At 29.1% G+C, this 26,436-nt stretch overlaps 1 protein-coding gene and 1 long non-coding RNA gene across 7 annotated transcripts; one reads left to right on the forward strand and one right to left on the reverse strand.

Moving 5' to 3' along the window:
- Window positions 1-8,313: 8,313 nt before the first annotated feature.
- Window positions 8,314-16,904, reverse strand: LOC112283236 (uncharacterized). 5 transcript variants are annotated; one of them, XM_073534513.2, is made up of 11 exons: window positions 15,928-16,904; window positions 14,757-15,282; window positions 13,964-14,569; window positions 13,523-13,639; window positions 13,082-13,282; window positions 12,704-12,904; window positions 12,221-12,307; window positions 11,644-11,760; window positions 11,402-11,488; window positions 10,757-11,252; window positions 8,314-10,616 (listed from the first exon to the last, which is right to left on the reverse strand). In XM_073534513.2, the coding sequence occupies exons 2-11, from the start codon at window positions 15,258-15,260 to the stop codon at window positions 10,240-10,242; spliced, it is 2,793 nt and encodes a 930-aa protein (XP_073390614.1). In that variant the 5' UTR covers window positions 15,261-15,282; window positions 15,928-16,904; the 3' UTR covers window positions 8,314-10,239. The 5 variants fall into 5 exon arrangements, with proteins under 5 accessions (XP_073390614.1, XP_024377467.1, XP_090107228.1 ...); XM_024521699.3 differs by having other exon boundaries at window positions 13,916-14,569; XM_090251102.1 differs by having other exon boundaries at window positions 14,757-15,384.
- On the forward strand, window positions 10,521-14,751 carry LOC112283237 (uncharacterized). 2 transcript variants are annotated; one of them, XR_002970054.3, is made up of 3 exons: window positions 10,521-10,662; window positions 10,785-12,841; window positions 13,463-14,751. It is a non-coding gene; the product is annotated as an uncharacterized LOC112283237 (long non-coding RNA). The 2 variants fall into 2 exon arrangements; XR_016503265.1 differs by having other exon boundaries at window positions 13,646-14,751.
- Window positions 16,905-26,436: the final 9,532 nt, after the last annotated feature.

The following is a 26,436-nucleotide window of genomic DNA, read 5'->3' on the forward strand; positions in this document are numbered from 1 at the left end:
AGAACCTCCAATCTGGTGGCTTGATTTTGTCAACAATAGAAATATAATTATTTCTACACTAATATTTGTCATCTCTACAGTGTCAATGATCCTTACAAGGCATCAATTTTCATTGGTATTGGTTGTTGCACCATAGTATTGAATAGCAGCAGAAGACTTCATGCTATAGGTCATACTCTATGGTTTTTGAAATCTATAGCATCAACCTTCTTTGCAATCATAATTACTTTGTCAAATATTTGTAGATCCTATAATTCCACCTTTTATTAGACCATAGATTTCAACCTTCATATAAACTGATCCATCATCTTTGCCTCTCAAAAATTTTAAATTTAGAGATATAGAAACTTGAATCAGAAGATATAATTTTGTACTAATCTACATTGTATAAGATTAGTTTATTGATTACATACTATCTTCTCTACATTGATGGGTTGAAATTGACTCCTAAACTTGGTCTCAAATTCTTCTTAGTCAAAAAATCTACCTTGAGCTCCATAGCTTTGAGCTTGATGTTGCCACAAAATGATTGCTGTACCTTTCAAATAGTTGGTGGCATACATAATTCCTTTGATGGTGTTTGCTAATAGTTGAAAGTATTTTTGAATGTTGAAGAGCCATTAATATATATCTTCTTACCTTGAAGTCTTAGAGTATGTATTGGATTTATTTAATTTCAGCCTAATAAATATCGATTCTTTTATCCTAAACGCTTTCATTTATCTTTGCAAAGTAGATATCTAGTTTAAAAAATATTGTATTTGAATCTTCATCTGGAATTTCTTTGCCATATCTCATATATTGCAATTTCTTTATTGAACTCTACTACTATGATGCCTTCTCTTGTTCTAGTTGACTTCTAAAAAGTAGCTCATGGTAGCTCCAAAACAATACTTAATATAACTACATCAATTGACCTGCAACTAAAGGGTGGCTATCAACATATTACCAAAGAATACATTAACACTTGCTTTGACACCAATGAAACAAGAGTGAATTATCTCTAAGATCTAAGATCCTTCCAATCCATAGTAATATAAATTCCATCATAATGTAATACAACATAGATTGATTGGAATTCCAAATAGCCATAATTAGTCTTATTTATACTTTATCTAATTATTTTTGAATTTTTGGAATATTTCCAATGGTAGGCTTTAGTTAAATAACTACTCTAAGTCATTTCTAAAATGTTCCATAGTAGATCCCACATAAACCACCAACTTAGCTTAAATTCTAGAAACTTCTAAAAACTTCTAGAAACTTCTCAAATATGGCTTCAACTACCTATGTCTATATATCAATAACAAAAATATCTTATCCATATTCCATTATAAAGATGCTTTAAATGATTAATCAATCAATCATCAATACCTTGAAGTTTTTAAGCCAAATATTATTAAATAATAAATTAAATAAAGATTATATAGAAGTTTCAACTATTTTAAATAAAAAATAAATGAAATTAAAGCTTATGTTCAACCTTAGTAAGATTCATCAATAAATTAATATGATGTTATAACATATGTACATGACATTTTATATTTTATAATTTATCATGTATTTTATTAAGTTATGATCTTTTACTTGCTTATTTGGTTCAGTATCTCATTATTAATTGCTTTAACAAATGAAGATAATATTTTATTATACTACAACAATCACCTTTTAATAATTTTTTTTTTTTTATTTCATTTAGTTGCATAAAAAGGTATTTCTTCAATCAAAATTTCATAATATACTATGACAAAATTATACATATTAGTGCTAAAAATATACTTTATAAATATACCATCATTTAAAACTCATTCTTGTCCTTCATTTATATATAATTTTATCACTTTGAGAGCCATCCATCATAATGATCCCATACTAATAGTTTGATTATTGTAAATTATATTTATTTATTAAGTTATTTTTTGATAGTAAAAAATTTATAATTTTTACCTATATATTTTTAATTTTGATATATATATATATATATATATATATATATATATATATATATATATATTTCACAAGAATGATCATGGAATTTAAGTTCTAATGAGTAAACTTTAAATTATATAAGTAATCTATGTGCCCTCCAACTTGAAGCACGAGATCAATTGTTTCTAATATGTCAAATTCATAATCAAGCATCTTATCTTTTGCTATGATCTTTTGCAATAAATCTAAAAAAATAACCATCCATCAACTCTATGACTATGTAATACTCCCTCTTATCTTTAGCATTATAAAGCAAAGATACATTATTTGGATAAGATAGTTATTCTAAGATTGACACTTTCTTCTTACAATCTAGAAAACTTGGTGCATAGAGTGTCTTCTTAGCAACTTCAGCTTCTAACCACATTTTTTTGAATATAATAGCAAAGAAACCTCTTTTCAACTATTTCATTTGTTTTAAGCTTTCTATGTCCTCATAATATGCTCTTGATGAACTACCTACTAACTTTTGTCTTTAGAAATTAAACCTCTCATATATAAGAAAAGCCAACCAATATGTGTTTGCACTCATATTTTTTCTTCTTCAAAACAATGCATTCAAATTCCTTAGCAACAATTCTCTCTTATGTAATACTTTCTTATTGAAAATTACAATTTCAACTTTGTAAATACTTTCAATTAATTTAATTAATATAAAACTTAAAAAAAAAATATTATCTCTAAATCTAAACTTATTAGTAAAATATGCTCTATTCTATTTTTCATCAAAATGGCAACTTAAATCCATTCATTTTGGCAAATTTTTTGAATGATTTTTACTATTATATTAGCTAAAACATAAAATAGCTTAAATACCTTAAGATACCTTATCATGTCCTTTAGAAGAAAAAAACTTATATTAAAGAGGAACAACTATATACTCTTAATAGCCAACTTCAACTTATCAATTAGATATTTATACAATATAGATTTGACTTTAGGTGAGCTAAAAACAATACTTGGCATAGTCATCTTTTGTGTTTCTTTTTCACATGCTTTGATGAGCTTCAAAAAATGCTTAAGAATGTTTGATATATAAAGGACACAATCAACATATCATTTAGCATGTTGTACGAATCTTATAAAATGATAAAAAAATAAAACTACAAATTAATTTTATATTTAGTAAAAAAAATTAAATATCACAAAATTTGTTTACATGTTGTAAATTCAAGGACACAATACTCAAAAATACACTTGATGTTTAAACCACATTTAGTAATTTTCATCCTTCAATAAATAAATAAAATTTACCATTTTTTATACTTGACTTTAGATTGAATATATCCTTATAGATAAACTTTGCCATCTTATAAGTACCTAATATTTATGCAAAGCTCTTTGGAATTAAAAAGGGCCAAATTAATAACAAAAATATTTATTATAGTAATTACATCTTATCATTTAAAATACAATAAATAAAATATTTTTTTATTGTAAGAAATTATTTGATATAAATCTTGCAAAACAACATTGAAAAATCAAACAACAAACTTAAAGAGTTATTTCATGTTATAATTGGCACACATCCATGGGATTTAGTGAAACAACCATTGATTAAATAAGATATATTACAAAATCCTAAACCGTCACTAAAAATTTAAATAATTATAAAAGAATAATATATGATGTAAATTTAAATAATTATTCTTACTTGACACTCTTTTATATATGATTGAATCTTGCACCAAAGCTTCTTGTGACATAAAAATTACTTATTATACCTGCAACTTTGGCAATATTCATGTAAAAGACTATCTCTACTATTAATAAAATAAGACATTCTATTAAATATTTTGATTGCAGATACATGTGAGCTAAGTGTGGCTAAGCTTCTTACATTTGTGAGCTCATTCATATGGAGCTTAGATGAAAGAATGATCAAAATAGAATATTATTTAAATAATCTATTTTTAGCCTATTTTATAAAATAAATGATATTAGATAAGATATTGTGTAGAAGATTAACAATAGCAATACAGTTGTACTCAAGTAATATAGTATAAAAGCTATTTAATAAAAATATATTAAAATAATATTAAATTTTATTATTAATAACATCATATATTCATAGCAACTATGGACTTATTCAATTGAAAGTTGTTTTAGGTTACTGAACTAAATATATGCTTAGTTGTCATTAAAAATGGCTTAGAATTTAAGTTGAAATATAACAAACATGTCTTTAAAAATATGAATTGAATTTATTATAATATAGATCATAAATCACTTGTAGTTAAAAATATCTTATAGATTTTTCTTGGATAAATTGAGTTTAATAGCTTTGTGTGTTATTCCATTCAAATTCATGGTATTGTAGAGCTTCTAGACATGTATTGTTAGACATAAAAAATTATAATAGACAAATATAATCATAATGTTTTGAATAGTACTAGGTGATACCTTCATTTGTAGAAGTAATGGAGATAATAATATAAAGTATGTAAGAGACCTAAGTAGGATGCGTTTGGATAGAATGGATTATTAAGTGTCTTGAAAATAAAAAGATGGTACAAATATGAAGTTATTTTTTTTAAAAAAATAATTGAAAATTTAAAATAGTAGATAACATATGGCTTGATTATATAAAAGATGCCATAGAAACTTCAAGTAGGTTAGCAGATTCCTAATATAGAGTTTTTAATTGAGAATAATTTTAGATTTATGAATGTATGCATGCATAAGTAGATGACAACTATTGTTACTTGGTATATTATCATTGTCCACTATTGTTGCATTTGTTGTTGTTTTAGTAGTAGTTGATGTAATATAAAGTTAAAATATAGTTACTACATCTTAATTTCAAATATTATGCTGGCCAAAAATATAATTTGTCAATAAAATTATTCAAATTAAGAATAAAAAAGCTAAAGAAGAAAATTAATAAAACTTATTATTTATAATTTAAATTTTAGACCTCTTGATATTAAACTTTATGTTTGAAGTTCAACACTCAATATATATTAGTTTGAAATTTGAAAATTTTGAGCTCAAAAAAATTTGCTATAAATTTGGTCAAGATTCAATGACCATTTTTGAACATTGTTTGATTGTGCTATCTTATATTAAATCATAATCTGCAATACCAATATCTATTATATCTAATTTTTGATATAAGGTACTTAAAATTTGAAGTGTCCTATTTAATTCTTAATGTAGACTATTTAAAAATTTAGGTTTCACTAATGAGAAGCTTGTATACTATCCTATTTACAATGTAGCCAAAGATAAGAGGTTGTGTACATCTTTTAGCAATGATGTCAAATTTGAATAATATTGAATATCCAACATAATCAAAGATGTGAAATTACCTAATTCTATTTATAATGATGCCAAACTTGAGCAAAATCTTAAATCAAAGGTAGACAAAGATATGAAATTGCTTAATTTTTTTGACAATGATATCAACCTTGAGCTTAACTACATCTTTAATATAATAAAAGATGTGAAGTTGTTCAATATTTTTGGAAATGATGTCAACTTACAACACCCTCCTATATCCAATGTAATGGAAGATGTGAGATTGCCTAATTCTTTTGGAAATGGTGTCAACTAATGACACCTTCTTATATCCAATATATTCAAAGAAATAAGGTTTCTTATGGATTTGGATAAAATTTTAATCATGAATAATTTTTCAAATTTAGTTTTATCAATGGAGTCATAAATTACATTTCTAAAGGTAGCTTTATAATATTGAAATATCCTTCTAAATCAAGTTCCAATAATATTAGAAGTTTTTAAAATAAATTTTAAAAAATATAGATGAAACCACAATTTTTTAATTCTAAAACATTCAACTTTTTGAAACTTTTCAAAATATCTATTTTATCTAATAGTTCTAATGCTTTATCTAATAATTTTTTTCATATTTACTTGAAATTTCAAATTTTAATGATATATATTTTAAATAAATAGAATATTATACTAATATAAAAATTCTATTCAAATTATTTATAATATCTTTTAATTTAATTCTATTAATATCCAAGTTTAATTTTTGAAGTCTTAAAAAAAAATCTTCAAGTTTCAATAATCATGTTGTTATTTTGATTATTATAAAATAATCCTTCTAACTATATAACAACACAATTCAATCATGATCACTTTAAAATTACTACACTTGTACTTTACTTATTATATATAATTTTTTTATAATAACTTAAGATTAAAATAAAAATTCTCATAAAAATCTACTTCAAAATATTCAACTATTGCGCTGAGATATAGAAGTACCATATCTCTAATATCTACATATTAATTCATGTTTTTCTATTATTACTTCTATATATTTTATTTTGATAAGAATCAAGAACATACCTTATTTGCAAATACTTTAATGACTCTATATTCATGTTCCACATTCTTGTACTTTTCTATTCCAACTTACTTTCAAGAACTGTTTGACTAATATTTTGTAATTGATTATGCATTCTTATATTTTCACCTTTATCTATTTTTACGAATGATTGATAAATCAATATATTCAATATAATTTCTATAACTTCTTCTAAAATATTATCTTCATTATTAGTCCATATTCACAAGCTTCTTCCCTTCAACATACCTTAAAGATACACATCACTCCCAAATAAATAATATATGTCTAAAAACATATTCTTTTCTTGAGCTTTTAAGTTATCAAAGCTTATTCTTAATATATTCTATATCTTATGGTTACTATTTTTTTTTTTTATCTCCATCTAAATCTCTTCCCCTCTTTAACCTTTGTAAAGCTCTCTTCCAAAATCTCAACTTCTTTTAGCTTCTTAAAAATGCATTCATGACTTTAAGACTCAAAAGTAGGCCATTGCATGCTTTTATAATTTCATTGCCAACTTCAACAAGTCCATTAGGCAATGTTCCTTTGTATCTATAAAAATGAATAATAAACAACCTCATATTTATTTCTTCATCAAATTATTCAACATTTATCTTGCAAAGTTTTATACCAAAATATCCTATTGATTTCTAATTTTGAGTTGTTACAATTAATATGCCACCATTGCTAGCAAAGAATACATATATAATTACAACAACTTCAATTTTGTTTTGATTCTTCACATTATCATGGATCATAATGATTTTATTCTTTGTAAAGAATTCTTTCAACTTATTTTGAGCTTCTTTTATATCCTTTGGTTTTGATTTCTCTTTGAAGTCCCTTAAGATTTTATAATAGATTATAAAGCAATCTTTATGACTTTCACTTCATTCAATAAAGTATTATGCACCATATGTGTACTTTGTATCATTGAATATAGTCTTTACTATTGTAGTCCTATCTATTCCATCCATTACACCAAGACATATTATCTTTATATTTTTAGCACATAGTTGTTTAATATATAAAAGATGTTGTACTCTATCTAATCACTCCTCTTTAAGTGATTCATCCAACATTTATAAATCAAACCATAAATTTATCAAACTCCAAATTGTATCTAATTTTATAAACTCACACTTATTTAAAGATACCTAATCATCATTATATTACAACTCAAAAATTAGTAATCATTTAATATTAATATCAATTCAAATAATTCTATGCATATTTACCATATTTATTTGTAAGAATCTTATCAATGGCATCATATTGTGAGTTTCTTATGGTGGTATGATTTGATAAAATTTTTTTCTTTGTGAATCAAAATGTGGTATTTAAGCAATATCACTTCCTATCAAAAACAATTTCTTCAAATTGATCAATCTATCACAAATACTTTCAAATTTTGGCTGTTGGAAAGGATTTAATTTCCAACACTTTTCAATGAACTTTGATAATTCATTGCAATTTCAAGGAAACTTTGGTCTTTTATCTCTCATTATTCTTTTTAATATTTTTCTTTTTATGCTAAGATTGTAAAATAGATCTTTTTTTTGAAAGAATCTTAAAACATACCATTGCAAATGAATACACATCTGCTTCAAATAGATAAAATTTCATTGATTCAAATTTGTTTTTTAATACTTAAAGAGACATATATGTAATACTACCATAGATATTATTATTATTTGAAGCTTTTGGATTCCTTTCTATATCAACCTTAGACATTCCAAAATTAACTAATTTCACATACTTATATTGAATAGTCTCATTTATTATTTATTTTTTTAAAATATTAAATAAAACATTGTTAGGCTTCAAATCTTGATGTATAATATGCATGTCATGTAGGTAGCACATTCTTCTTGTAATTTGATACATACTATTAATAAAAAAATATATGATATATATATATGATATATATATATATATATATATATATATATTGAATATATTTTTCAAGCTTATTTGTATCAACTTCATTTTTAAATATAAACTTTTATTTTTGTTTTTTGCAGTATTGCCATTATCATCTTTTATTGAAAAATAATACTTAATCAAGTTGGAATAGCTTAGACTTGCTAAAAAGTCCACTTTCCTAATAAACAACTTATCAAATCTATCATGCATTTTTTTATTGCACACAAAAGCTGCCACTACTTTACTTTCTAAACTTCTCCAAAATATCATTTGCTTATGAATTCCATACTTTCAATGTTTGTCATCTTTGATGGCAACTTGAAGGCATTTAATTCTCCACCTTTTGTATGATGCATATCCTTTAATTTTTGAAATTGATGCTTTGCTAATTTACAATATTCAAAATTCTCATCTCCACTTGTAAAGTCCAATCTCATATATAGATCTTTATTATTACCTTTCACTTCATTAAAGGTTGAACCATCAAAAGTAATAAGTGTGGTATCGTCAAATGTTTTTTAATCGTTCTTTTTAAGCACATCACTTGCTACATCATAACAAAACTTCAAATCTAAAAGAAGTTCTCTAAAATTCTATGTGTTCTTCAATTGGAATATTTCTACTTGATACTAATTTTGATCTCTATAATTCTTTATCAATGGTTCAACTTTATTCACTATAGTAAATAATTCATGTAATAAAAGTCTATCTTGTATTTTATTATTTTTGTAAATTATTAGTTGCTGAAAAACCTTCAAAAAAACAATCAATTTTCTTCTATAGATTTGCACATTGTTTTTTGTTCAAATGATTTTCTTTCTTTAATAAAACTTGAATTCTTCTAACACAAATTTCATATTCTTTCCAAATATCTTTACCATTGACTAGCATCCAAGCCATTGATGCTTATCTTGTGAATGATTCTAGAAGATAAGCCATGATGAAATACTAACAAGTATTGTAACTTTATTCTAAATCACAAATTCAAAGATAAACATTAGTTTTATTTAAAATTTGTCAAAATTCATTCTACTAAATATAAAAAATTAGAATGATACCAAATCCTTAATAAATATTTCAGATGTGATTTAAAGACATTTAATCAAATTCAAAATAATCCAACTTCTAAATAATGCTCACCGAGTGGTCTTTGTAATATACATCTATTAATTCTTCTTCAATTCCCTATCATTAATCTCTGCAGTTATTCTACATAATATTTCCAAAATAAAAACTAATTAGAAGATGTCAACCTTTAATAAGTCTTATTCACATCTTTAAAATAAAATAAAGTGTGAATAACATGAAAAAGATAGTGCAAAAAAATAAAATATAGAACTTACTATTAAAATTCTTCAATTAAAAGTATTTTCTTCCATTGTGACAAGCAACACAACAATTTCACAACATAGTTAATAATAAGCAAAACTCACTACATAATGAATTTGCTTTCTAACAATTATAAAACTCTACTACATAATCAAAAAAAATATTGAACTTAGTCAATCTAAAATTCATCCCCATTAACTTGGGCCCTACGATATCTTAAATATAACCTATTGTTTGAATGCTAAATCCAAAAAAATTGAAACAAACCTTTAATATTCTTAATCAATATAGTATGCCTTCAATGGTAATTACTACGAATGAGATATCATCAAATCAAATCCTTCCATAAAATGCCTAATTTTGCATCCACATTTTTAATAAAAATCTAAATCTTTGAAGAAAAACTCTATATCTCAGTCAACATTGCATCCCTCTTTACCTAGTGCAACACTAAAATCTTCCTTCCAGTACCTTATATTACATTATTAGTATATTGTTGAACAATGAGTACAAAATTAAAATCTTTTTTAATGGAATACTTGCATTTGCAACATCTGTGGAATAAATATTCTCAGTGCACGGTGTTGATAATTTTGTTGATGCTTCGGAGGGAGAAGCAGGGAACACCCCTTGGGGAATATGTACATGAGTCGTGTTCTGCTACGGTGGTGCGATCACATCCACCGCTTCCGTTTGATTGCAAGTCTGTCTAGGCTGTCTACTGATCCTGCAGAGGATCCAAGAGTTATGTGACCAGGACTAACGTTTGCTTTGAAGCTCATGTCTATAGACGACGAGCTACGGTAGTTCGTAGCCATATTTGCAGACTTTGGTCTTAAGGTCTTTGAGTTCTTAATCTGTGGGCTGTTACGGCCTTTCATCGCCTTCTTAGGCTTGTAAGAAAGAGTTCTGCTCAAAGGTATGGTGGAGTGCATCCTTCCTGAGGCTAGCTGGGATCTTGATGTTACAGATGAGAAAATCCTGCTGGGTTGCACTCGTTTGAGGCCACGAACACTACTCGCGGTGGATGTTGCAGCTGATCTTCGCAATCCTGGTGCCATTCGTGAACAGGGCAAAGATGAGAAGACTGTGCAACTGTAAGTTGACATCTTACGATAGTACAACCCTAAAATGAATTCGTTCCTTATCCCCATCCCCACTGTGCATTTTTTTACATGTCAGTGCAATTACCTGATGAGGCGAATTTCTTGAATTGAAGCGTCCGGTTGTGAGAAGAAGCTCCCGTGGTAAAGTGCCTATCCTCGGAGTTGTGGTGCCGCGAATAGTCACCCGAGCTGCAGTATTCGCTTCCTATTTGGCTCTCAACCTCATTTTCTGACGAGGCAAGTGAGTTAACGGAGAAATTATCTATGGTTGTTGACCCTGGTGCAGATGAGTATTCCTGAGAGGTTTCCTGCTCCGACCTTGCGTCGTCTGTGATTTCCTCTTGTCTTTGAGTGTCTATGTGAGGTGGGTTTCTGTGGAGGCTATCAGAGTTTGATACCTCTCTCATGGATTTTCCTATGTGCACGAGGATAGGGTCACTTCCAGGAGGTGAAGAAGCATAGTTCGCAGTGGGTCTTTCTTTCCGAGGTGCCCCATATCCACTGTTTGAGGGGGTGGAAGGTGTAGAATTTTGTCGAGATCGAGGCACAGCTGGTGGTTGATATGCTTGAGACTTCTGCACCTGGAGTTACCAAACAAGGTGTTGTGAGATTCCAAGATAAAATACCACTAACAGAGCTTTGTCTCCGAAGCATAACACAGAGGTGTCCAATAACATTCCTATGGATGCATATGTACAACGTAATCAGGACTGTATAATCAGAATTTTACCTTTGACTCTAGGGATAGAATACCCTGCTTCAGATTAGTTAGTGAGGTGTCCTTTTGCCTACAGAGTTCCTCCAGCATAGCCGACCTCTGGGAATGTCACACCCACAAACTCAGCTCATTGAAGCTAAATCTCCATTCCTAATCCAAGTGTAGCTGTTACAGGGTTCCACTTAAACAAATCCAAACTGAAACTGGATTACACATGGGAGACTTTGAACTTGAGAACATGACGGTTGACTCACATCAACACTTGCGGCTTTGGCGGATTTGACAGCCGCACATTGTTTGTCAAGTTCGGCACCACATTCCTTATCCTCTTTCAGTTCCTCAATTTCCTTGTTTTTGATACCTAACAAAGCCTGTCACAAGTATTTGTAAGAAATAAGACTCCGTAATTGCTTGGAACATCATCTCTGACTAACTTGGACTTGTGTTTACGTTAGACTTATTGACTCCGATGATCCAAACCATACTCGATTCCTGCATGGTGCACACAGTTGCATTCATCTATTAAATGTCGTAAAGTACCTTTTGTTCATTACCCATCGCACTCTTACTTCTGGTTTTAGATTCGCTTCCTTCGGAGTAAAGTTTCTTTACTCTTTTGGCCTGCTGCTCTCTCTCTGAATACAATCCAGGAACCTTTCGAGCTGTCATAGGACATAAAACATTCTCTTGGTCCATCTTACTTGTTACACTAAGCTTTTGTGCTAGAAGTATCCGCGTCATGCTCATAAATTTGGTCTAAAGGAGCGAGGCAAAATACGTTACAAATAGCTGGCCGGCTGCAAAGCACTAATAAGCTGAAATAATGCTAACCTGTTGGCATCTCTTCAGATCTGCAACTTCCCCCTCCTTCGACTGGAGCTGCCTTGCCAACTCGGCAATATCCTCGCGACTTTTGACCTGTCAGTTCATTTGCAACCACATTTACTCCCCCTCGTACCTTCCTATCTGGCATAGATTTTTTTCCCGAGTTCAATTAGACCAACATATGTAACCGCTTAGATCTTCAATGACACTTTCACAAGTGAAAGCGTCGAAGAAGGAGATGCAATAATTTTCTGAGCCTTCGTGGCTGTGATAATCTTCAAGTTTCGAATAACTCAACAATGATGTTCAGAGTGGTTGCAAGAGCGCAAGAAGTAGCTATCTTCAACATTTCAAGGACATTGGTCCGTTTTGATTACAATGTCCACACTTTCCACAAGTTTACCGGCAAAAAATTTCGGCATTCTGCAGAGCCTAGTTGCACTTAATTAAGCTTCCAACTTAACTTTCAAGCGAAGAGTTTGTTATGACCTGGTCCTCGAGATGTACTTCAACTGCCGTTTTGTCCAGTTCTCTCAACAATTGCTCTTCCAAGTACTCGGCGGAATTCTTTTGGATCTTCTCTACTTCATAAGCAGAAGGCATTTCAGGCCCACAATTTGTCCCAAGGTACGCGTTCCAAGCTAGAATACTTTCTTGAGTTTTTGATGCGCCATTCCAGTTACAAGCACCCTGCGTAACATCAACACGATATGGCGTACAATGGTCAAGCGTAAGTTGAAGGTTTGTCGAGTGGTAAAAGATGCATAAGATGGATTAGGCAGCCAGTGTTCTGAAAAGAGAATAGGTAGTTAAAACATCTACGAATGTCAAAAGCACGAATAAACACAGCCGTAAGTATGTTTGTACCTGAGTTTCGCTGAATATAGAGCTGTCGAACTCGGAAGGAGAAAGGTTGATCCCTGCTAGTGCCTTTGGAACCGAAGCATTCAAACAACTCTTTAACGTTACATGCATTGATGCAACACGAGTTTTCGCGTCTTCCACGCTTTGATCCAGTGCATCGATGACCATTGAAGTCTCCTCATCTAGAATTTTTAGCATTTGCTTCTGCATAGGATTGGTACAGGATTGTGTTCGTGAAACAGGCTGCTTGAGAAGGAATCCGAGTTTCAAAGATCATGTGATACTAAAACTTTGCTGGCCATTTTGACAACTACGATTAACTGGATCGTTGATTGACGATTGCGGAAGATCAAAGGTTACAAAATAACTTCCAGCCTTGTACAGGGTTCAAACTTCACATGATCAGATTTTGAGATTTTAAGGGAGTTATTTTATCGGCCTTACCCTGAGATCAATGACGACTGCAGCGCAAACTGCAAGCATTGCTTTGTGATCCTTGACCACAGCCCCATCCTTGGCTAATTGTGCTCTCGGTTGATTACTTGAGTTGCTAAATTTCATCTGCAGATACCACAAAATAATTAAGTTAAACAACACATGCAATAGGCGAATGTCTGTATTGATGCACAAGGTCACTTATCAACACCAATCAAACCCACCCAACCCACGCATTCTCGACACCATATTTGTTGAAAGATAGCTGAACACATGGGTTGGTGATGGAAATCGCGAGTCAACCTTTTACAAAGACCATTGTTAAGTTTAAAACCTCTGGTATCAAGCCTGTTCTACCAAACTGAGGGATCAAGCTAACTAATTATTCCCAATTGACAATACCGTGAGCAGATGCGAAACAAATCTTGGTGCCATAGCGTGCATACATGCCTTTGGGGAATTCACGAGCGGGTTACTCCGATTTGCAATTTCCGTCCCCCTGCTTGCAAACGATGACCTCAAAACCTTCCACTCGAAGGACCCTTGCCTCGCCGGATTGCAGATGGAGTACATGGAATTGCACCGCTCAGGCGTGGAAATGTTGTAGAAGTCATGGGTGGTTTCCACCATGGGATTAACGTACCATTTAGCTTCCTCCTCGGCCCACGCTTCATCGCCCACTGAGAAACGAGTGGATGCTTTTCCTTTACAAGGTGTGCTCTCAACGAACACTACGTCCTTATTTACAAGATTGTCTCGAGACAGCCGGCGAGCATCATCCTCACAACCTCTAAACTCAGAACCCACCACGCAGGGCGTCATCATTGCAACCTCTGTTGAGATCCAATCCTCCTTCAAGTCAAGACTCAAGTTTATGTTGTCCCCATTGAGGCTGCGCCGTACCGTCTGTAATCCCCTCCGAGCAGGTGATATAGGACTACTTACCACCAAATTCTCAGGTAACAGAAGTGGTTCAGGGTGAATCTGGAGGGTATCAGTGTGATTTTGCTTGCAAAGCAGACTGAATTGTTGCCGGAGTAATATAAGCTCGTTTTCCTGTGAGCACGAACCAATCACAATATCTTCTTAGATTGCAACATTAAGATGTAAAGGTCAAACAGATGCTTGGCCTAGAAGCGAATACAATTTGAAGTGTCCATAAGTCGAGTGACAGGTCCCAGAAACTTTGAAAAGATGATTGGAAGCATTCGAAGAAATTGAGATATATTCAGAGAGAACGAACCCGTTTCTCAACAGCCTTGAATAGCAAATCAATTTCTTCTCTGTTCCTATGCTTCGCCTCTGCAGCAGCGGCAGCGGAGAGCGCGACAATCAAAACACGCTGTATTGGTGCAAAATCTTCCCAGGCTTGCGCTTCCTGGTCGCCGAGCTTACCGCCGATGCTCGATATGCTGGTTGCCAGCTCCGCATTAATGAGGCGCCCATCCAGGGATACGTAAGCAAACTTTCCGGTGGGGTCATCGGCTGTGACTTTCGCCGCCTCGTTGCCATGGAATCTTGACGAGGAGTGACTCTCTGACGTCGCATATTTGCAGTTTCTACGTGGTCGGTGTCTAGATTTCGAGGAGTCAGATTCCTGGCTGTCGAGACCAAACGTTACGAGACCATCGTTGAGGGTCTCTTTAACCAAGCTGGTCTTCTTGTTCAGCACCTGCCTTCGATTGACCATTAAGTGCATCATCTTCATCCGCGGTGCGTTGTCTACGGATTCCTTACGTCGTAACATCGATGCTGCTTCCCCAAAGCACCTGTATCTCCCAGTTGTGATATTAACTTATGCTGCCATTCTGCCGCCCGATTCTAATATCCTACAGTCTAACGTATGCACGTTGTGGGTGCTTGAAGAATGGCTAAAATACAAAACAATTCCCCATGTTAAGGTTAATCCTGCACTCATCGCATCCAACTTAGACTACTTTGGTGAAAAACTTTCGATTTTATCCCTTAGACTTGAACTAGCCCAATTTCTGCACCACTGGAATCAAGAGCTTCTAAAAAGTAGAGATTCTTACTGAGTTGAAAACAAATATAAGCAACCCCGTTGATTGTTTATCTGATAACTGACAGTTGTTGGGGATTGGATTTCTACGTTTTCCAACCCAGCCTCACATTACACAACGCTCTCTGTAATCCAATTCCACAGACCGGATATTGACATCAGCTAATATCCTTCTACAAATATGCCACTTATGCGCCATTCAAGCTTCAGAAATGTTGAGGCATTCCCCTCCTTCCTTACTATGGGAAACTGTGGAGCTAGCTTGAAATCGAATTGCAAGCGTGGTTTGGCATGCATGAAGACTGGGCCGAGCATAGGATTCAAAACCAGAAATTCACCAACCAAGGAATTAGACGATCTGGTAGTTCACCAGTTTCGGAGACGATTCTCTCACCTGTTACGCTCAGACCACGTGGAGTTGAAGTGTTTGAAGCAAGAAGTGGAGCAATGGGATGCACGCCCGCCCAGGCGCTCATCGATTTCAGATTTTCATCATCGTAGCCCTTGCTCGACTACCACGACTTCATTTCCCGCAAGTCCGAAGCTGTGCTCCCACACCCAGCGAGTGAGCAAAGCGGAAGTAAGCTGAAATCTGCAACTGCGCCAGCTACAAATCGCTCGACTTCGGAAGCCACCAACTCCGAAGCGATTCCACCCACAATTAACACCATGGCGCAGCTCCACTTGCACTCATCACAAACTGCATTCAATCAACAAAAGCTTCATGCATTCCTACGCAAAAAAAACATCTGCCAAGTCCACGACGAGGCCACTTCTACTCTTCAGAGCACGCCAACAAGATCAATCACACTCAGAGATGAACTACTGCCAACGAAGGCAGAAACGCGATGAAATTCAAATGGCAAGTGGGTTCTTATCCATCCAACATCGTCGGCAGTAACCTGTGATTTCCGGGCTGTGCCCTGAGCAGGTGCGCATTTCATAACGCCCTCGGATTTCGGACTGCGGGGACTTCTAACATTGGGCTGTTGAAGCTCACCATCCGGGGGGTCCACCCGAGGGCAGTTACTGCATCGAGGACAACGGAGAGGCAGTGACAATCCGGCCAGATGGAAAGCAGCCAACGGGAGGATGATTGAGTGAATGAGCAGGAGGGAGATTGGCTCAGGTGGTGGTCACAACGAGGATCTTCATGTGCCCGGTGGGCACCATACCGAGAGATGGGAAGCCTCGCAACGGCCGGCATCACAAGAATGGCAAGCAGGAATCAAAATGGGTCAACTGCAATGAAGAAGAAAAAGGAAGATGACATTAAAAAAGGGGGTGCAGTGCTATTATTCAGGGCCAGTCTCATCGATTCATCCATCGCCCTCCTCCAATCTGCAACGAGGCCTGCAAATCCCACAACATTACCCCCTCGAAATGGAATGGAATAGACGCACCCCCCTCCACGCGGGTTTTTATTGGAACAATTGTGGGAGTGAGAGGAAGACGTGAAGAAAAGAATGCTTAATGGATGAATGTGGATTAAACGCTCCAACAACGATGCTCTGTGCAATTTTTCAACGAATAGAGTTATTTTAATTTTAATTTTTTTCTCACTTTCCTTTTTTTTTTTTTTTTTTTTTTTTTTTCTTTTTTTTTTTTGGACTTGGAAAGTATGGGGTGTGTATACATTCGATGGTGATAATCTATATTCAATAGAGGTGTTGGAAAGTATAGGGTGTGTACTCTATATTCAATGGAGATAATTTATATTCAATAGAGGTGTTTTTTTGTATAACAATAGACTAATATTTGTATTCTATTACTAAATATTGGAAATTAATATATTTTTTATAATTAGACTTTTAATCACACCATATACAAAGGCATCTATGACATATTATAGGTTGTTTTTTTAAATGAACATTTTTGTTGTTTTTATAGATGTTGGAATTGAGGTATTTATTCTATAAGTATGCCTTCAATGTTATTATTTGAGAAGCAATAACATTGTTTTGTGGCCTATTTTTAAAATTTAATTCTTGTACGTTTGGATTTTAGCTTTGGCACTAAATCTTTTGGCAATTCTTGAAGGTTGTAGTTAACTACTAATTTTTTTGTAGTATTGTGTCTTGCTTTAAGATCTAATCTTTTTGGTTATTTTTTAGGTTGAATTTTATAATAAATCTATGTTGATTATGTTTTGATTAATCTATTTTGGGCTTATAAGAATTTGTATTAGATAAAAGTAGCATTACTTTCTAAAGTTAAATATACATAAGAAATTATGCCTCAATTTTTTAAAAATTGTATTCTAGTATAATATAATTTTTTAAAGATTATAAAAAAATAAAAAATAAAAAATAATTAAATCAAATTTTAAGTTTTAAGCATTAATTATAGTTTTTTTCAACTTTCATGGTTTTAATCATCTAAAGTAATAACAAGTTACATTAGCTTATTATGATAGTTTTCAAATATTCCATCTTTCATCATTAAAATAAAAAATTATATTGTATATGCATATTTGTACATTAAATCTAGCTTCTAAAAGTATTATTTAAAAATAAATTAAAAAAGTGTGGAATTTTTATAACATAAGTGCTTCTAATTTTTGAATTTTTTGCCATGAAATTCTATTATTTATATATAAATATTATTTTATTTTCTTCACTTTACTCTTTACATATATATGATGTGGTTGTATTTAATATTTGAATAATTTATACACACACACACACACACACACATATATATATATATATATATATATATATATATATATATATATATATATATATATATATATATAATTTAAACTTTCATATAACACTATAATATGTTTAAAACACTACTAATACTTATGATTTATTTTATTTCTTTTCTTTTTAGTTTGAGATTACATTTTTATATTCATAAAATATTAAAAAAATCATATATTTTTTAGATAAAAATTTCTAATATTAAAAATATTGTAATTTTTAAATAAATTTTTTAACATCAAAATTTTATACCACTAAAATAGATTTTTATTTTTATCATTGTTATCTTTTTATTATTTATATTTTTTAAAGTTTATTAATATGATATTATTATAAAATATAAAATGATTTATATAAATATCTCATTATTATACTTCATATGAAAAAAAATGTGTGATAATAATATACAAAAAAATGACTACATAGTTATATCAAAGGATAAAGTTTAGTTTCTTGAGAATATAAAAATTACAAATACTAAACACAAAGTAGCAAATGTAATCTACTTGTACCTATTTATATTTTAGATAAGGCATATTGTACCAAGAATTTACCTTCTAAAACTGATGTTTTATTATCAATATTTGATTTTAAATATAGAAAAAATTAAAAAAATATAAAATAACGATGTTTTAAAAATCTTTTATAAATATTTAGAAACTTTTAAAAACTATCTTATTTTTTAAAAATAACCATAGATATGTTGAAAATATAAGATAAAATTAAAATTTTAAAAAATATTATTTACATTTAAAAATAACAAAGTAATATTTTTTAATAATAAATCATAAAACTATTTAATCTTTTTTATACATTATATTATAGTTTCAATTCTACCTATAAAAAAATAACTTATAATGTAATCAAATTTAATAGAATAATTTACTATTATAAAATTTTTAATAGTATTAGAGACTTTTGTAGATTGTTGGTGTTGTAGGCAATATATGTATCATATTGGCATACAAACCTATACAATTTGGCTGAGATTATTATTGAAAAAAAAAATATATTCTTTAATTTCTATTATCATATATAATTGTATTAATAAAATATTATATATGCATGTTTAGTTTCTAAGATTAATAAAATATTAATAAGAAAATTTAAATACTAAAGTATAGATAAATTATTCAAATTACTTCACCAATAATTAGAATTTATTATTAAAATAGAGTTTTTAATATTTTTAATTACTATTAGATTGTATAAGTATTTACAATCTTTAAACTTAGAAAATACATATTTTAACATTTTTTATGTACCTTTGTAAATTAAAATTAAAAATTTGGATATTAAAAAAAATGATTTAAAAATCTAAAAGGTTTATGTATCAAACTATAATATATGTGTTGTATATGAGTTGATAGTACATTCTACATAATATGATTTTGCATGACTATTATATAAATCTTTGAATAAAATAAAATAAAAATTCAAATGAAAACAATAAATTTAGAAAATATGTGAGTATAAAATTCATTCTTCAAGCCAAATTACAAGATGGTGTCAATTAAGAGCTACTTGTAATTAGTGGTGTGAAGTGAAAGTAGCAAGAATAAGAAAAAAAAAAAAAAAGAAAAAAAAAGAAAAACACAAAACAACACAACACAACAAAAAAATAAGTGAAACAAGTGCAATTAAGCAATTATAAATTACAAAGCTAATCACAGTTTGTTCATTGAGTTTTCATTCAGTAAAAAATAAAAATAAAAGTAAAAAATATATTTTTAGAAAGATAAATTTTTATTTTTTCAATGATATAAGAAAAATATAAATCCGAGTTACTATAAATAAGTTATGAAGGTTTAAAAATAATAAGTAAATAAATAAAAAAATTAAGTTAATAAGTTTTACCTCAAAGATAACTCGATTAAGAGATAAAGATTTTGAGCTTCACCAAGGCTCACAATTAGTGTATATGGATGTCTAAAAGCAGCCATGAGGCCTTAGTCTTATCTTTCTAACTACTTTCAAGGTGCTACTACCCATATGTGACTTGTGCATCTCCTTTCTTACAAGGACTAAATTAGCTGCTGGTCATCGTATTTTCTATTAGTAAAATCAATATTTTTTTATTTTTGACTTCTTCATGGTGATTAAAAATACAAAAATAGCCTAAGAATCTTGTGTGGCTTTCAAATCTTGCTCCATTTCTTCATAATGGCTCCTGAAGTGATAAAACTTATTTTTACCAAAGTCTTAGAAATTGCTCTAAAAATTCCTAAAATATTCTAAATAAATTTTAAGTAAATTCTAAAAAATTATTTTAATATTTCGATAATTCTAATATTAATTTAAAGCTATAATTTCTTATCTTATTTATTTTTTATAGTAATAATATTAATTTAAATCTATTATAAATCCTACTATGTATATAAATAACTAAAAAGATATGAAATTCTTTCTCATGCTTCTTCTAGCTACTAACTAAAATTTATAGTTTTTTTAATAAGTAATATATATAGATAGAAGGCCAATATAAATATTGACCTTAATAAATAAATTTTTATACTCAATAATAAGTAAAAAATACTAAATTAAGTAAAATAATTATCTCCAAGACTTATAGACTCCATTTCCATAATTAAAATTTTAATTTTCTATTTGTCTAAATATTTCTATATTATTTACCATATATTGTGGCTTTAAGCACTCTAAATACATCATTTTTTTCTAAAAAAACTAATCAATTGATTTAGTGATTTACAAAATATCTAGATGGTTGCTTTATTTTTATTATGGAGATATCTCCTTGCATATATACCCTTGCAAAAAATAATATTATATGTTATCACAAACATATATATTTATTTTAATAGTTATTTATATGATTAAGTAAAAATAGATAAAAGTAAATTAATTTTATAATATTTTCTACAAAAGCTTCTTAAAAGTTCATAGATGTTGTTTTGACTCTACATGTGTTTATATTTCATTGATAGATTAGAAAATTAGTCAATAAGTTAATCATATATTATTAGCTTGCAAAATAAGCTAACTATGCAATGCTTATATAAAAAACTTACCTTTTAAGTCAAGATATATATATATATTTTATAAAATCAATACGTTTTGGAGGTCTTATAAAATATCACTACATAGTTCTTAGTTAGATAGTATATATGGAAGCAAAAGTGGAGCCTACTTCACTCTTATCAATACCTTTTTAGTCTTTAGACTTGTTTCAAGACTTTCAAGTCTTTTTGTATTTGGTAATAGCCATTCTAGTTTAATATTATATCATCTTTGAGTGATTTTTTAGTTCGTTTGAGTGACACAAGAGTGTATTGAGGATTTCCTTGTTTGAAATTCATGTCCTTGATAGTTTGACAAGAGTCCTAATTTATCATTCTTGTCATATTTTAGAAATGAAAGAATTCTTTGCCTTCTATTATTATATTTTGAAGGTTACAGATTACCCTCTTTTAAACAAATTATTTAGTTTTTTAATATTGATTTTTTCCTTAAAGAGAGAAAATTATCCCTCTTTATGGAATTTTTATTTGATATTAGAGATTTCACATTACCTTCTTCTAGTTTAATTTTTATATTTTTTAAGTTATTTAAAACAGAAGAAAAAATCACAGGTGGTGTACTTAGCAAAAATGAGAATAGATTTGTAACTTTTGCATATCTTCAAAAACTTGTCAATATTTTAAAGGTAGAAATTTTATGCATTACCAGTGCCAACTATGGAAACACTAATCCTACACCTATATAAGAAGTTTAGAGTCTATGTTAAGAAGTTGTATTGTTAAAGGAAGCAAGTAGATCAATTTGGCAATTAAATCCAAAAAAATCTACTTCTATAAGTACGATGGAGATAAGGATAAATATGCCTAAGAAGTATGATGGAACAAGATCATAATTTTGAGGATTTTTACAACAAATCAAGCTCTATCTTGAGTTGCATCTTTTTTAATATCTTGATGATTTACTCAAGTTGGATTCATAGGTGCATTTCTATTAGGAAGTATTCTCTTTTGTTTTTTACTTTTGATGAAAAAAGATTTTATAATTCTCTTATGATTTAAATTCATTCTTAGAAGTATTTATGGCCATATTCAGAGAAAATAATTGAGAAAGAGTAGCAAACACTAAGCTCTTACCTTTACAATCAGCCATTATATATGTTGCTAAATTCCAAAACCTTGCTTGCATCATGGATTGGAATAACAAAGTCCTTATCAATTAATTTCAATATGGATTGAAAGATAACGTCAAAGATTTGTTGTTGACAATATTAAAAATAAAATCTTTGGAATAACCTATTACTTAAGCTATTATATGTAATAATTAATTATTTAAAAGATGTTAAGTGCAAAGACTTGGTTGAAGAAGAATAAGTCAATTAATGATAACAAATCCTAAGTTTTTAAAAACTTATTCATCAAAATCAAAATCAAAATCAATATAAATTAGTATGGTATGTTTTAAATCCTTATAGAGTAGAAAAAGATTTGACATTGTCAAGAAGGTTTATATTAAGGAAAAGCTAAGTATTAGGTTATATTAAGGAAAAGCTAAGCATATTACTCAATATTGTTTAAAGAAGTAATGCAATCACAAAATAAGGAGCATGATTTTCAAAGAAGATAATGTGTCAAAAAATAAAATTTCCAACTATAATAGGAATTGTACAGTTGAAATCATGTATAATACCTAATAAAGTTCTATTTTCTTTTCAAATCCCTTATCTTATTTTATAATAGATATATGTTTAAAATCTAAAAATTACAAAGTCTTTGTATAATTAAATTTAAGAGCTTTAATCTATTTTATAAATAAAGATTTTATCAAAAATTAAGAAATACCTTTAATTAAGAAAACTAAATCTGTATGTATAAAAATCAAAGATGGCCATTTGTTATTTTTTAGAGATATTATTTATAAAATATTTTTTTTAAATATAATAATTAAAGATTATAATAGCATAATATTATTTAATGTATTAATATTTTTTTCTAATTTAATTATTTTAAGATTATTGTAGTTAAAAAAATATATAATTTTGAAATAAATTAAATTTTTCATAAACTTAATTTTTCAAGTTGTTTAATCCAAAATTCCATTAGTCAAATAGATAAATCCTTACTAGTAAATATGAGAGCTTTTATGCATGCCACAAAAGAATGACCATCTTTTGCTATATATACCATATCTATTTCTAATGGTGGAAAGATGTCAAATAATATTCTAAGCCAATAACAAGATTTCTAAGATTTTTTTGAAAAAAAGAATACGGATATTCTTCCAAAGTATCGACCTTATGATTATTCAATTGATCTTCAAGACAAAGCTCAACTAGTATTTGAATCAATCTACAACTTATTATAGAATGAGTTGGTTGTACTAAAAGAGTATATTAATGAGAACTTGGTTAAAAACTTCATATGCCATTTAAAATCTCCAATAAGAATTCCTATTATATTTGTGAAGAAAAAAGATGGATCTCTACAGATGTACATAAACTATCAATGACTTAAGAAGATTGCTATTAAAAAATGATTATCTCCTATCTTTGATTTCAAGACTTCTTGACCAACTCAATCAAGCCAAGATTTGCATAAAGATAAATCTACAAAGAATGTATAATGTGGTCCGCATCAATGAAGGAGATAAATAGAAGATTACTTTTTCAAACTAAGTATGAATATTTTGATTATAATGTCATGCCTTTTGGACTCATAATTCTATTAGCTGCTTTTTAATATTTCATAAATGATATTTTTTGTGAATTTCTTAATGCTTTTATTATTTGTTATTTAAACAACATTCTAATCTACTCTAAGAATATAAAAAAATATGAACTTTATATTTGTCGTGTATTATAAACATTTGGAGATACAAGATTATATGATAAGATAGAAAAATGTATATTTCACACTACTCAAATTGACTTCTTAGGACATAGTATCTTCAACAAAAGACTAATGATGGATTAAAAAAAAAAAAAAAAAACCAAATTATCATGGATTAGAAAATTTCAAAAATAGTTAAAAATGTATAATGTTTTTTGAGATTTATTAATTATTATCAAATCTTTATTAAGAAATTTTATCAAATTGTGACTCTTTTTATATGCTTGATATGTAAAGATAAACTTAAGTGGGAGAAAGAAGCTGAAGCATCTTTTGAAGCCTTAAAGATAACATTTATTTCTACACCAATTTTATATTTTTTGTTGATTTTTTTAAGGTATTCTTCATGGAAATAATTACATCAAACTTAACAATAGGTCTCATTTTGTCACAAATAGAAGTAGATGACAAGCTCTATTTAGTAGCTTTTTATTTTATGAAATTTTTATCAGTTGAAATTAACTACAAAATCGACAATAAAGAGCAACTTATAATTGTGGATTCATTTCAAGAATGGTATCATTATTTAGAAGTCTCTTCTAGTTTAGTTATTATGTATATGGATCAGAAGAACCTCAAGTACTTCATGTAAGCACATATTTTGAGTTGTTGCAAAGCCCGTTGGAGAATGTGTTTATCAAGATTTGATTTTAAGATTATTTATAGAGTTGAAAAACATCAAGATTTATTAGATGTCCTTTTAAAATTTTCTTATCTTGTACCAAAAGAAGAAGATACAACTTTTGATTAAAAAAAACAATCCTCTTGAAGGTAGAGTATCTTCATCTTTGAGTAATAAAATCAACTTTTATTAAGGAAATTCAATCAAATATGTCTTTGATCTTCTTATTTATGATATCAAGAATAAATCTTTTAAGTCTCTTGATACTTTTAAATTTGAATTTAAGAATAATATATTCTATTTTTAAAGATAATTATATATTTTAGAAGACAAAGTATAATTACATATTCTTTAAGCTCGTCATGACTTTCCAACAACTAGATATTTTTGGATATAACAAGACTTTGGAGCTAATATTAAGTTATTTTTGATTGCTTCAAATATAGAAAGAAATTAATGAATTTGTACAATCATGTGATATTTATTTAAAATCAAAAAATTCCTTATTATCAATCTTATAAATTTCTTCAGCCATTACTTATTTTGGAACAACCATGGTCTTTTATTTTTATGGATTTTATTACAAATCTTCTAGTCTTAGATTCATATAATTCTATATTCATAATAATAGATCATTTTATCAAGATAGCACATTTCATATCATGTATAAAATCTATCACTTTTGAAGAAATGGCTAAGCTTTTTTTTGGCAACATCTATCACTATCATAGTATCAAAGATATAAATCTTAAATAACTAAAATAGCAATAAATCCTTGTATCACTTAAAAAAACTAAAAAATTATTCAAAGATGGCAATATATTGAATTAGAATGGCTATTGCCAAAGCTAAGAAGATTAAAAAGTCTTGAAATAAGACTAACAACTAAAAAAGTATTGAGAAGAGAGAAGAAGGCTTTACACTTGCATCTATATATACTATCTAACTAAGAACTATGTGGCAGTGTTCTATAGGATCTCCAAAACATGTTGACTTTGTAAGATATATATCTCAACTTGAAAGACAAGTTTCTTATATGTGCACTACATAGTTAACTTGTTCTACAAGCTATCCATAAGTGATTAATTTTTTAATTAAGTTTCTAACCTATCAATCAACTATAAATATATATAAAGTCAAAGTAATGACTATGAAGCTTTTATGAAGCTTTTCTAAAAAATATTATAAAATAAATTTACTTTATTTACTTTTATTTAATCATATAAATAAATATTAGAGTAAAGAAGTATATCCATGACATTATCTCCCTTCCTAGAGATAAGTTCCACATGGAGTAGTCATCATGTGTTGATGTCAAGGACATGAATCTTGAAGAAAAAAAATCTTTAATACACTCTTGTGTCACTAAAGAAAACTAAAAAGTCACCTAAAAGGTGATGTAATATTAAACTATAAAGATGCTCTTATTTTACACCAAAAGAAAAAAAAACATATCTTTTGATTAACAAAGAACAATCTTCTTGAAGCTAGAGTATTTTTATTTTCAAGCAATAAAATCAACATTGATTATTGATTTGATCTTTTTCAAAAAAATTCAATCAAGTATGTCCTCTGATCCTCTTATTCATGATATTATGAATCTTTTTTTTAAGTTTTATGATATTTCAAGTTTTGAATTCAAAAACAACTTTTTCTATTTTAAAAGATGCCTATATGTTCCAAAAAGAAAAATAAGTTTATGTATTTTT

The sequence above is a fragment of the Physcomitrium patens genome, chromosome 6, assembly GCF_059467195.1.
Source record: "Physcomitrium patens ecotype Gransden chromosome 6, ASM5946719v1, whole genome shotgun sequence".
Taxonomy (NCBI): domain Eukaryota; kingdom Viridiplantae; phylum Streptophyta; class Bryopsida; order Funariales; family Funariaceae; genus Physcomitrium; species Physcomitrium patens.